This window comes from Crocodylus siamensis, unplaced genomic scaffold (assembly GCF_052110815.1).
Source record: "Crocodylus siamensis isolate JL-2025a unplaced genomic scaffold, ASM5211081v1 HiC_scaffold_269, whole genome shotgun sequence".
NCBI lineage: Eukaryota > Metazoa > Chordata > Crocodylia > Crocodylidae > Crocodylus > Crocodylus siamensis.
Window position 1 is genome coordinate 1 of NW_028324679.1, and position 12,829 is coordinate 12,829.

Consider the following 12,829-nt stretch of genomic DNA (forward strand, 5'->3'; position numbering starts at 1 on the left):
TGTGTGGATGTCTTTGTCGGTGTCATCTGAAAACTTGAAAATGAGATAAACCTGGAAATGTAGAGGACAATGTAAATGTATTAAAAGTGCTCTAGCTGGGCATGGGGGGGGGGGGCGGGAATAATCAAAATGAAACAGAACCACCAGAGAAAACCTCCCTCCAGAAAATTTCAATGCGTCACCCAGAACCCATTTATTATTTCAGTTTTTGACAACTGGATATTTTCAAGCAAGGCTGCCAGAAATAACACATTTTAATTCAAATTTTCTTCTTTCCTTCTTTGAACCTTTTTATGTTTTAAACTTAGTGTTTCTATGTAAGTTAACAGTTTTGAAGAAATAGAAATACTGTGACAAAGGCTAGGTTTAGATAAAATACTTCTTTTTATCAGGAAACTTTAATGGAAACAGACCTCCAGCTCTAAATTCAAAGCCGGATTCGGGAGCCTCAGCAATGCAGAAATACCCAATTCCAACCCTCTCCTGGCATTATCTCTTGTTCCCCGGAAGAATGCTTGGAGGGAGAACAAATGAGGAACCGGCACAGCTGATAATCCAGCAAAATTTATTTTACATCTCATAGTGCCTCCGAAACCTGTGTCAGGGGGCATCTAAAAAGCATAGTAAGACGCACTCCCTTCCCAAAATGGTTTACCATCCTTGTGCACAAGTGGTAAAGATTAATGAGACAGAGTCTAGGTGACCAGAGGGATGGTACTAGGCAGCGATGGCACACAGCTAGCACTCTGGTTGGGCGGGAATCATGAAAAAGGGTTAGACCCAGGTGGCAGGCGGTCTGTATGTGGAGCTCAATATAAAATCATTCTGGACCACGTCCTTTGTAATATCCTTTATTAGACCCACTAATTAATTGGGAAAATGGGAGGTTTTTTGCAAGCCTTTGCTCACAAACCCCCTTCTTCAGGCGCAGAGAGAGTGCGATGGTGTTTTCTGTTCTCCGGGATGGACTAGAAACCAGTGTGTAAAATGCAGGTCTGTGAAAATGGAAATGCTTGATGGTGAGGATCAGAGGCGAGGGGAGACAAGGGGTGGCAAGGACAAGGTGACACTTAGATGCTACTTGTAGCTTGGCTGTACACACCTGGGAAGAGGAAAAGAGGCTGAGTTAACATTTTGTTGAGCACAGCACTACCAGCTAAATGCAAATGCTTTAAAACACTGTGTTGAGAAAACACATATTAAGCAGCAGCTACTCTGACCCAAGAGAGATGAGAGTAGGGCTGTGGCCCAAGTAGGAAAGCAGGAAAGCATGCCAACTCCAGCAGGTCAATTGTAAAGCATAGCAAGGCAGGCCAAAAGGGAATTTGAAATGTGTTTTGTGAAAGACCGAAGAAGAATTCTTTAAAAGTATGTCAGAAGCTGGGTCGTAAACTGGGCAGTAGAAGATCCTGGGGAGATGCCCATGCGAGATCCACACTGAATAAATGCAGAGAGATCAAAATGAAGTGACAAGAGAGGAGGTTTAAAAGAAAATCCATAAATTAAAACAGCAAGCGACTGGGACCTGATCACATTCCCTTGGAGAGTTGTGTAGGAATTTCAATGTGAAACTGCAGGGCTGCTGTTCATAGCACGTCACCTAGCAAGGGCCCCCGTACCAGAAGATTTTCAGGTGACAACACAAACACCCAACTTCAAAAAAGGCTCCAGAAGTCATCTTGGGAACTACAGCCTAAAGATTTTTTCACTTCTATCCCTGGAATTTGATAGAAAATATAGTAGGAATAAAATTAGAAGTCACATGGATATAGATGATGTTCAGAGGAAGTGTCAGCATCATTGTTGTGAGTTAGCATGTGGGCAAGTGGGGGGCAGTTGATCCAGTCCAGTCCAGTCCAACCCAGGAGAGACATCTCACCAAATTAACCCTCTACTCGGTGTAAGGACAGACTGCTGTTGCTGTAGTTCTTGCTTTTGCTTCTGTTAAGAAAATATGTAATGCAGAATTACTTCCTGCTAAAAAGAGCAGATGGATGATTGTTTTGGAAATGCTGTTTCTGACGGTTCATAGGTGACTGTTTCAACACCTCAGGCCACTGTTCTTCTTCCCCAGCGGGTTCCTGGGTCCAGCTATATCCCATCAGTGTGCAAGTTTGCTGAGGGGAGATGGGTTTATTCGTAGTGAGGCCTTGCAGGAGAAGGGGAAATGAGGCAATGAAAGAACATACTCCATGAGGCATTACAGTACCAATTAAAGTAATTAAAAATGTTTTCTTTTTCCCTGAAATATGCTTTTTAGATGGTGCAGGTGTTTAAAAAGCTATGGCAACAAGCAACAACTTTTACAGAAAACATTACATGTACAACAAGAAAAAAAACCAGAAAACCTGCTTCCCACTAAACTGCTCCCAGCAGTGCCACATGGGCACCTTTGACATTTTGGTCGAGGTGTTACTGCGGATGTGAGCTTCCCCCGTACATTTGTTGCTCTGACCCTGATCGCTGCCTTTGCTCTCCCTTCACCGGCCTTGCACAAGGCACCGAGGAGAACGATGTCCAACAGAACCACAGGGACAGGATTCCTCCTCCTGGGGTTTTCTGACACTCGGGAGCTGCAGATCTTACACTTCCTCCTCTTCCTAGCAGCATACCTGGCAGCCCTCACGGCCAATCTCCTAATAATCACAGCTGTAGCCCTCAACCACCACCTGCATTCCCCAATGCACTTCTTTTTGATAAATTTATTCATCCTAGATCTTGGCTCCATCTCAGTGACCGTGCCCAAATCCATGTCTAACTCTTTATTGAACACCAGGTGGATTTCCTATGCCGGATGTGTTGCCCAAGTGTTTTGTCTCTTCTGCTTCCTGGAAGCAAATATGTTTCTTCTCACGGTTATGGCATATGACCGGTACGTTGCCATCTGCAAGCCACTGCATTATGAGATAATAATGAACAGGAGAGCTTGCGTCCAGATGGCTGCCAGTGCTTGGGCTGCAGGGGTCATCTACTCTGCACTGCACACTGGGAACACCTTTAGTCTACCCTTCTGCCACTCAAATATCATCAACCAGTTCTTCTGTGAAATACCCCAGCTGCTCAAGCTCTCCTGCTCTGACACATACCTCACAGAGCTGGCCGCTCTTGCCTTCAGTGTGGTTTTAGCTTTAGGCTGTTTTGTTTTCATCGTTGTGTCGTATGTTCACATCTTCACCGCAGTGTGCAGAATCCCCTCTCAGCGGGGTCATCAGAAAGCCTTCTCCACCTGCATTCCTCACCTGACTGTGGTCTCTCTGTTTCTTTCCACTGCCATCATTGCCTACATGAAGCCCATCTCTGACTCCCCGTCCCCTCTGGATCTCCTGGCAGCTGTTCTGTATTGTATGGTGCCTCCATTGATGAATCCGGTCATCTACGGCATGAGGAACAAGGAGATTCAAGCTGCCCTGAGAAAATTGCTCCAAAGGTTTTGTGGATAATGTTCCAGAAATAATAAGTAACTCTTGAAATATTTTTTTGTAAATAGGTTGCACACTATAGCATGAAAACAATAAAGGTGGTGGGTTAAGTCTGTAGCTTTGTACGTAGAATGACACTTGACTTCAGTTAATTTTGTGTTAACACCGTTGAAGCAGGAATGCAATGTTTCATACTTGTGTTTACCAGCTGATGTAATCAATTAATTTGTATAAAGGCAAAATACCCAGATTCTGTAAAGGTGGGATGAACTGCGGACACTTTAGAGGACAGGCACAGAATTCAGATGGACCCGGATAGAATGGGAAGCTGGGCTAGAAACAAAAGGATGAAGTCCAAGGAAAGAAATACAAGTTGTTGCATGTATGGAAGAAGAATTGAAAGCACAAATTCAAGCCGAGTTATAAATGGTTGTGTGGCAGCATTGTTGAAAAGGATCCTTCATTGTTGGAAAGGATCTTGGGGATCTACTGGATCACAGACTCAACACGAGTCACCAATTTGATGTAGCTACAAAAACATGAATGCAGTTTACGCTTCAACAAGACAAGTATTAGTTAGAAAACATGGGAGGTGATTGGGATCGGTGCTTGGACCCACGCTATTTAATATTTAATATATTCATTAAGAACGTGGATGAGGGAGTGGAAAGTTCAATGATTATGTCAGCAGACATTACCAAGCTGTGCGGATACACAGGCATACCATAGGATAGGGCAAAGATCAGGATGAACTTGACAGGCCAGATTCATGGGAGGAACAAAGTCAGATCAGGTTTAACAGGGAGGCAGAAGTGCAAGGTCTTTCCCCTGAATAGGAATAAAGTTCACCACAACTATACCGTGGGTGGTGGTCCACTGCCTGGCACAGCATCTGAATCAGACCTGGGGGTCCCGATCAACCAGAACATGAATATGAGCCAACAGTGTGTTGAGGCTGCTGTAAGGAAAAACAAAACTCTGGCATGCATCAGCTGATGTGTGGCCAGTAGATCCAAGGAGGTAATCCTCCCTTTCTATTCAGCATTGGTCAGGCCTCAGGTAGAGTACTGTTCCCGGTTCTGGGCACCACACTTCAAGAAGAATGTGGATAAAGTCGAGAGGGTACAAATACCCATATGGGTAAGGGCATGGAGAGTAGGTCCTATGAGGAAACACTCTGGGAACTGGGCCTGTTCAGGCTGAGTAAGAGAAGGCTGAGAGGTGACTTGATACCTGCCTATAAGCACATCGGGGGAGCATCAAGAACTAGGAGAGCAACTATTCAGGAGTGCACCTCAAGGGAGGATGAGGACCCATTGGCATAAACTAATAGAGGGCAAATTCAGGTTGGACATAAGGAAAAACTCTGCTAGTAGGGGGGAGTGGGCAGAAGGTCGGCCCTCCTGGAGAGGTCTGCACAGAGTTCCCCAGCCTGAAGGGTCAGCTGGAGAGGTTGTAGGTTGGGATGAACAGGTTGGGATTCAGATTTGAGGCTTTGGTCTGACAGAAAACAAGGGAACCATAATTTAGTAAAGTTACAAATTTCCTGAAGGGCTTGATCTAGATGGAACGACAGACCCAAATCTAAATACACAATAAATGGTTATATTACCTCCAGCCTCTGTTTTTTCCCTAAAGGTCACAGGGGGATGGATCATTGTGCCCAGGGACATGTGAAGTGATCTCTTTGCAGAGATGAGTGCAGGTTTTATGAGTGCCAGCCATCCTGACCTGCCTTCACTAGCCCCTGTTTCCTGTCTGTTTGTTGCCATTTTAGGCTCTGATCTTCTGGAGACTCTGAGGACATGTCTACATGTCACCCTACGGTGATGTAGCAATGCACTAGCTCACCGTACGGTGTGCTACAGTGACATAACAATCATGTGGTTCTTCATGAGATCAGCCAGCTACGTCACTGTAGTAGCACGCTTTCCTGGTACAGTGTCAGTTCCCTTTAGAAAAATCTGAACTTGCTCCCAAGCACCCACATATTTCAGTGACTTTGGAACTAGACATTTTCAATCAAAAGCTCCTGGATACTGCAATTTTAAACAAAATAATCCTCCCACCCATATATTTTATTTTTAGTTCTTCTACATAAATATATACTTTTGAAAAAATGTACATATTGCAAAACATTACGTCTTTAAGCGAAGACATTTTGAAAAGAAATCTTTTTCCAGGCTTAAATTCTAAGCCCCACAGCAGATAGTCAGTATTGCTCAGCAACACCAGAATGCCAATCCCACCTATTCATGGCAGCAAGATTTGGCTGTTTTCCAGAAAAAACACCCGGAGGAAGGATAATTCAGTAAACCCCGCTGCTGAAACCCCACAAAATGTATTTTAAATGTCTGAGTGCCTCTCGAACTAGGGTTAGGGGACCCAGCAAAGTGTGATGAGCAAATAAATAGTGAGAAGCATTCCTTGCCCAAAGAGCTTAAAGTTCTTGTGCCCAAATGACAAAGATCAATGACACAAAGTGAAGGTAAGAGGACAATAGGATTGGCCTATCGTGGCACAGGGATGACCATTCAGCCGGGGGTGGGGACCGTATCAATCAGCTTCTCGTGGCAGGCAGAACTCGGTGTAGATTCAGTCCAGACAAGGTGACTCTTGGGATGCTGCCCATGTTTGTGTTGTAGGTAGCAGTGAGGAGGAAAGGAGGATGTGTTAGCAATTTATTGACCAGCATTTTATTGCCGTCACAAGTGCTGTGTTCACTGAGCCTGCTCTTGCTGTGGCCTTGTTTTTTTTTCCACTGTGAATCTTGTTTTTCCTCTTGTTGCTATTAGAAATTAAAAATAAAAAGCATCCAGCCAAAACTACCATGTGGGTCTTCTATGATGATTCATAGGCTACTGTCTCAAGGCCTCTGAACCCTATTCTGCCCTCCATGCTGGGCCCTTTGGTTTGACTGTGTCCCTCTGGTCGGCCAGCTTGATGTACAGCAAGATTTGAAATGAAGGGAGGGGAAGACGAGAATGAGAGCATGAAGCAATTAAAAAGGCAAACCCTCTGTGTTATTGCAACCCTAATCAAATAATTATAACACTTGCTTTTGGCTGTAATATTCTCTTTTCATTAGTTTGGTGTTTCTATATATACGCCCACAGGTAAGGACTTCTGTGCAGCTTTTTTAAAATAAAAATAATAATAATAAAAAAAATCTGAACGATATTACTTTCTACTAAAAAATGTATAGCCCTTTAACATAGACCCCGTTGACAGTTTGTTCATGAGTTATTTCTGACTCTCCTGTTATACTTGTTACTTTGATCCTGACCAGTACCCTCATCTTTCCTTCACAGGCATTGCACAAGGCATTGAAGAGGGAAACGTCCAACCAAACCACCGTGGCCGAGTTCCTCCTCCTGGGCTTCTCTGACATCCAGGAGCTGCAGATCTTACACGTTGTCACATTTCTGGCAGCATACCTGGCAGCTCTGGTGGGGAATCTCCTCGTTATCACAGTTGTAACCCTCAACCCCAAGCTTCACTCTCCCATGTTCTTTTTCTTGATTAATTTGTCTCTCCTGGACCTTGGCTCCATCTCAGTGACCGTGCCCAAACCCATGTCTAATTCCTTATTCAATACCAGCTCAATGACCTACTCTGGATGTGTTGCCCAAGTGTTTTGTCTCATCGCCTTCATGGGAACAAATTTATCCCTTCTCACAGTGATGGCATATGACCGGCACATGGCCATCTGCAAGCCACTGCATTATGAGATGATAATGAACAGGAGAGCTTACGTCCAGATGGCTGCCTGGGCTTGGGCTGTTGGGGTCATCAACTCTGCACTGCACAGTGGGAATACTTTCACCATACCAATTCTCTCTCAAACACCAGGACAATTTCCTATGCTGGATGTGTGTCCCAGGTCTTTCTCTTCTTCCTCTTCTGTACAACCGATCTTGCCTTCCTCACCATCATGGCATATGACCGGTACATTGCCATCTGCAAGCCACTGCATTAGGAGATAATACTGAACAGGAGAGCTTGCGTCCAGATGGCTGCTTGTGCTTGGGCTGCTGGTGCCATCAACTCTGCACTGCACACTGGGAACACTTCTAGTCTACCCTTCTGCCACTCAAGTATCATCAACCAACTCTTCTATGAAGTGCCCCAGCTACTCAAGCTCTCCAGCCTGACACATACCGCGGAGAGCTGGCAGCTCTGTCTTCAGTGTGATTTTAGGTTTAGGCTGTTTTGCTTTCATCATTGTGTCATATGTTCAGATCTTCACCGCAGTCTTGAGGATCCCCTCGGAGCAGGGCCGGCAGAAAGCCTTCTCCACCTGCATTCCTCACCTGACTGTGGTCTCCCTGTTTCTTTCCACTGTTGGCATTGCCTACACGAAGCCCATCTCTGACTCGTCATCCCTCTGGATCTCCTGGCAGCTGTTCTGTATTGTGTGATTCCTCCAATGGTAAATCCATTCATCTATAGTATGAGGAACAAGGAGATCAAATGTGTTCTGAGAAAACTGCTCCAAAGGCAGATGCTCTCCAAGAGCAGGATATCCCTTTTTTCTCTGTGTGTTTGGTGTACTTCTTTGTTTCTTTAGATCTATGATTAAATCATGAAATTAAGTTTTCATAATGTCGTGTGCATTCTGCTTATGAAACATGACAGTTATCAGCTACATTCAACAGTGCTGTAAAGACTGGGGTACACAGCTGGAGTCATTTTGTGTTAACATTGTTGAAGTGCAAGTGAAAAAGTCTGGTTCTTGTGCCACCTAAAGTAAATCCCTTTAATTCCAAGACGATGATGACTTGTGGGATGTGGTTTTCTAAATGGTATGATGAATGATTTGTATGCCAGAATACATTTCATAGACACTAGGGCTGGAAGGGACCTCGGATGATCATTGAGTCCAGCCCTCGCACCTGAGGGGCAGGAAGTCAGCAGGGTCATAGGATCCCAGCAAAATAAGCATCCAGTTTGCTCTTGAAGGTGTTCAATGTAGGTGCTTGAACCACCTCTGGCGGCAGACTGTTCCAGACCTTGAGGGCTCGGACAGTAAAGAAATTCTTCCTTATGTCCAGCCTGAAACGGTCTTGCAGGAGTTTGTGACCATTCGACCTTGTCATCCCTTGAGGCGCTCTGGTGAACAGATGTTCCCCCAGATCCTGGTGGTCACCCCTGATAAACTTATATGTGGCCACCAGATCACACCTGAGCCTGCGCTTTTCCAGGCCGAAGAGTCCCATGGCTCTCAGCCTCTCATCATAAGGTCTGTTTTCCTGACCTCTGATCATGCACGTGGCTCTCCTCTGGATTCTCTCAAGCTTCTCCACATCCTTTTTGAATTGTGGAGCCCAAAACTGGACGCAGTACTCCAGCTGTGGCCTCACCAAGGCCAAGTACAAGGGGAGAATGACATCCTGGGATTTACTCGAGAAGCATCTATGGATGCAAGCCAGCGTTTTGGTCGCTTTACTAGCTGCAGCATCGCACATTCAAGGCTCATGTTCATCTTGTGGTCAATCATGACCCCCAAGTCTCTTTCATCTGTAGTGCTAACCAACATAGCAGTGCCGACGCCTATAAGGGTGCTGCAGGTTTTTCCTGCCAAGGTGGAGAACCTTGCATTTTTCAGTGTTAAACACCATCAGGTTCTCATCTGCCCAATACCTGAGCCTGTCAAGGTCAACCTGGACCATCCTTCTGTCCAATCTTCTGGCGTGGGTGCTTTGCCCCAGAGTTTGGTGTCATCGGCGAACTTGGCCAGTCCTGCTTCTGACTTCAATGTCCACATCGTTAATTCAAGATGTTAAATAGTATTGGTCCTAGGACAGAGCCTTGAGGGACCCCACTGGTCACAGGGCACCATGACGATTGACTTCCATCAATCACCACCCTCTGGGTCCAACCACGAAGCCAATTTCCCCATTCAGTGGATCGTGGTGGAGCCGAGGCCACAGTTAGCCAGTTTTGCCAAGAGGTGGTCATGGGATACCAGATCAAAGGCTTTTTTAAAGTCAAGATATATGACATCAATCTCTTCTCCCTTGTCCAGGTGATAGGTCACTTGGCCATAAAAGGAAATGAGATTGGTCAAGCAAGACCTACCCGCAACAAACCCGTGCTGGGTATCCCTCAGGATGTTAGCCTGGGCTAGTCCTGTCAAGGATGACCTCTTTGATAAACTTTTCTAAGACCTTCCCCAGGATAGAGGTCAGGCTGATGGGCCTGTAGTTTGCCAGATCTACTCTCCTCCCTTTCTTGAAGATTGGCACCACATTGGCCTTCTTCCAATCTTCGGGCACTACACCAGAGTGCCAGGAGTTCTCAAAGATCCATGCCAGGGGCTGGGCTATGATGCTCGCCAGCTCCTTGAGTACCCTGGGGTGCAAATTGTCAGGGCCGGCTGACTTGAAGGTATCCAGCCTTCTCAAGGTGTTCCTTCATGAGGTCAGCATTCAATGGAGAGTAGGTAATCTCCCATCACCCGGATCATCCCTGTCCCACAGTGGGCATGGGCGTCCCATGGGACTGATGAAAAACTGATGCAAAGTACCCATTTAATAGGTTTGCTTTTTCATGGGCATCAGTTGCCAGTTGTCCCATCTGGTTTAGCAGCGGGCCAATGTTGCCCTTGCTTTTCCTCCGGCTGCAGGTGCAGACCCCTGAAGCTAGGTTGCTGTGTTGGTAGTTGGCAGTTGCAGCCTTGGCTTTCCTGGTTTGCTCCCTGCAGGACCGGACCAGCGCGGAGTAATCCTCCTTGGAGGTAAATCCCATCCTCCATCCTTTGTAGGCTTTCCTTTTAAGCCACAGGAGGTCCGTTAGGTCCCTGGAGAGCCAGGGGGGCTGCTGTGCCTTCTTGCTGCCTTTCCTCCGTGTTGCAGAATAGATTTAGCTTGTGCATTGAGGATCGCTGCAGAACCCCCTTGAGGAGCAACCACTCTTCTTGAACTCCCATCACCTTTGGGGTCATGATCCCTGAGGGCCTGACCAACTAGCCTCTTGAGCTTGTCAAAGTCATGGCTTTTCTGAAGTCAAGGACTGACTGCGTTGCTGACTGACTTGCCAGCTTTATGGCGGATGGTGAAGGTGATCAGCTCGTGGTCACTGTCACCCAGCTTCCCTTCTATCATTAGGTCACTGATTAGGTTGTCCCCAGTTGCCAGTACCAGGTCGAGCAGCTCGCTTTTCCTCTTCGTTGGCCCATAGGCTTCTTGAGTCAGGTAGAGGTCACCCACGCACGAGAGAAAGCTTTGCGACCGCTCGGATTTTGCTGAGTGATCTTCCCACGAGATGTCCGGGTAATTGAAGTCACCCATGACAACCAAGGTCCCAGGAGCAAGTGGCCTCAGTCAGTTCCCGGGCGAACTCCTGGTCAAGCTCAGGACTTTGAGTGGGAGGTCTGTAGTAGACTCCCACCGTAGTGTCCCGTTTGTGCAGTATTCCCCACGAATATTTACCCAGAGGGTCTCTAGCTGTCCATGCCGGTGCCAACATCAGCTTGCAGGCACATGTAGCTTTTCTTCACATAGAGAGCTTATTCTGGTCTTATCAGTTGCAGGGCACCCAACTTGGGCTACTCTCTGAAAATGTCACACTGAGTCAGTGTCTGCCAGATCTGGGGGTCCCTTGGCATTCAAGGGGCTGAGTGGGATCTGGCTTAATGAGCAGACTCCAGGAATGAGCCAGGCCATCTATCTGAGAATGGGTCTGTGGGGGAAGCTGAATCAGGAAGCAGGAGGATCAGGCAAGGAGTGGAGTCAGAGAGCCATCCAAGTCGACAAGCCAGGAAATCAAACAGTGGGCATCAACATGTGTGCTTTACTGTGGAGCTGACTAATAATATTGTTATCTACATTAAACATTGCTATCTACATGTGTGCCCATATTAGTTTGCAGGCGATTAATTAACTCCATCATAGGTTAGTATGGTCTGGGGCAAATATTATCTTACACCAGAGTAGTTTATGCCACCACACTGCACATGTAAATGACTAGCCCCACACTGGAGCACCCTTGTGCCACAGCCAGCCCCTGGGTTGCCCGAAGATGCCTTCCAGAGCCTAGGGCTGGCGCCCCAGCCCTGTGCCAGCATGGGGTTGCTCTGCCCCTGCTCAATGTGCTGTGAACTGCACCGGTGTTTTAAAGAAAACCAAAGCAACTGAAAAATAGCAAGATGGATATAGTGACACATTTACTGGAGCATGAGGAAGAACATGGTATAGAAGTTAAGAGAAAAGATACTGAGCCACCTGTATCAGAGGCACTGTTATGTCTAAAAAGTAGGTAAGTCGATCTTAAAGGTATTGACAACACCACCAAAGCTGTGAAACCGAGCCAGCTAACTTATGTAATAGCTTTCCTAAATGTGACTATAAACTTTACTGACTTTTTAGATGTCTGTCTTAATCTGGCCCCCAGATGATGTGTATCCTGGCCCAGAAGCAGATAATAAATAAAAAGGAGAACAAACTAAAGAATCAAAACTTGAAAATACATGAACCCAGGAAGGATTCTGTGCTTCAGCTGGGCTAGCTCATAATGCCCACTGGAGAGTAGGAGGTCTAGCTCCTCCTGCTTGTTCCCCAAGCTCCTGGCATTAGTGTACAGGCACCTGAGTCTTCCAACTGAGACCCTGGGTTTCCTGGCACACTGTAGGCGACTGGTGCTGCCTTGGTCGGGGGGCACGTGCCCCCCTGCAATCGGTCCCACCGAATGAGGGGGTGTTCTGCTGTGGCCGATCCTGCCGACTGGAGGGGGTTCCCCCCTGCGACTGATCCCATGACAGCCGATCTCTGCAGTCAGTCACTGCAGCTGCTTCAAGGAGTGGCTGGGACCACTTCTGGGAGTGGCTACAGTGATCAGCCAGCACTTACAGGGATGGGGGACCAGTGCTCCCACCTGCCCCACTGCCCATCGCCTAAGCGGCAACCATGTCCGGTCAGGGGGGGCACAGGTGCTCTCAGGGGGTGCATGTGCACCCCCTATGCATCACCACTGTGTCACACTGAGGGTGAACTGTTCCTTCAGATCTTGCAAGAGTGCCTTACCTAGTGTCCCCAGATAAGTCCCACAAACCCTAAGAAGAGAAATGTGGATAAATCACCTTCCTACAGCATCATTTCTTCCACACCAGTGATGTTCACTGTCATCTACAGAGAGAAACTGGCTCTGCTTCTGCCAGTTCAGTTGTGGAGTGAAGAGAAAGCTCCTACTAAGAAATTGTGACTTCTGAAGATTTGGTAGTGGCAGGGAAAAGAGAAATCAGATAGACCAGTAGAGGGAAAATAAGCAAACAATCCTGGCCCTGGAGGGTCTGATCACAAGCTGAGAAAAACTTGACAAAGAACATTGCAGTAACATTGCAATTGCAAGTAACTGTGTTTGGCTGGTGACAAGTGGGATGCGTGTGGTGTTTCAGAACCAAAAAAAGGCAC

At 46.7% G+C, this 12,829-nt stretch overlaps 1 protein-coding gene across 1 annotated transcript; it reads left to right on the top strand.

Annotated features, from left to right (window-relative positions):
- The first annotated feature begins 2,513 nt into the window (after nucleotides 1–2,513).
- LOC149851752 (olfactory receptor 14A16-like) lies at nucleotides 2,514–3,440 on the top strand. Its single transcript, XM_090030414.1, has one exon. The coding sequence runs from the start codon at nucleotides 2,514–2,516 to the stop codon at nucleotides 3,438–3,440; it is 927 nt and encodes a 308-aa protein (XP_089886540.1).
- Nucleotides 3,441–12,829: the final 9,389 nt, after the last annotated feature.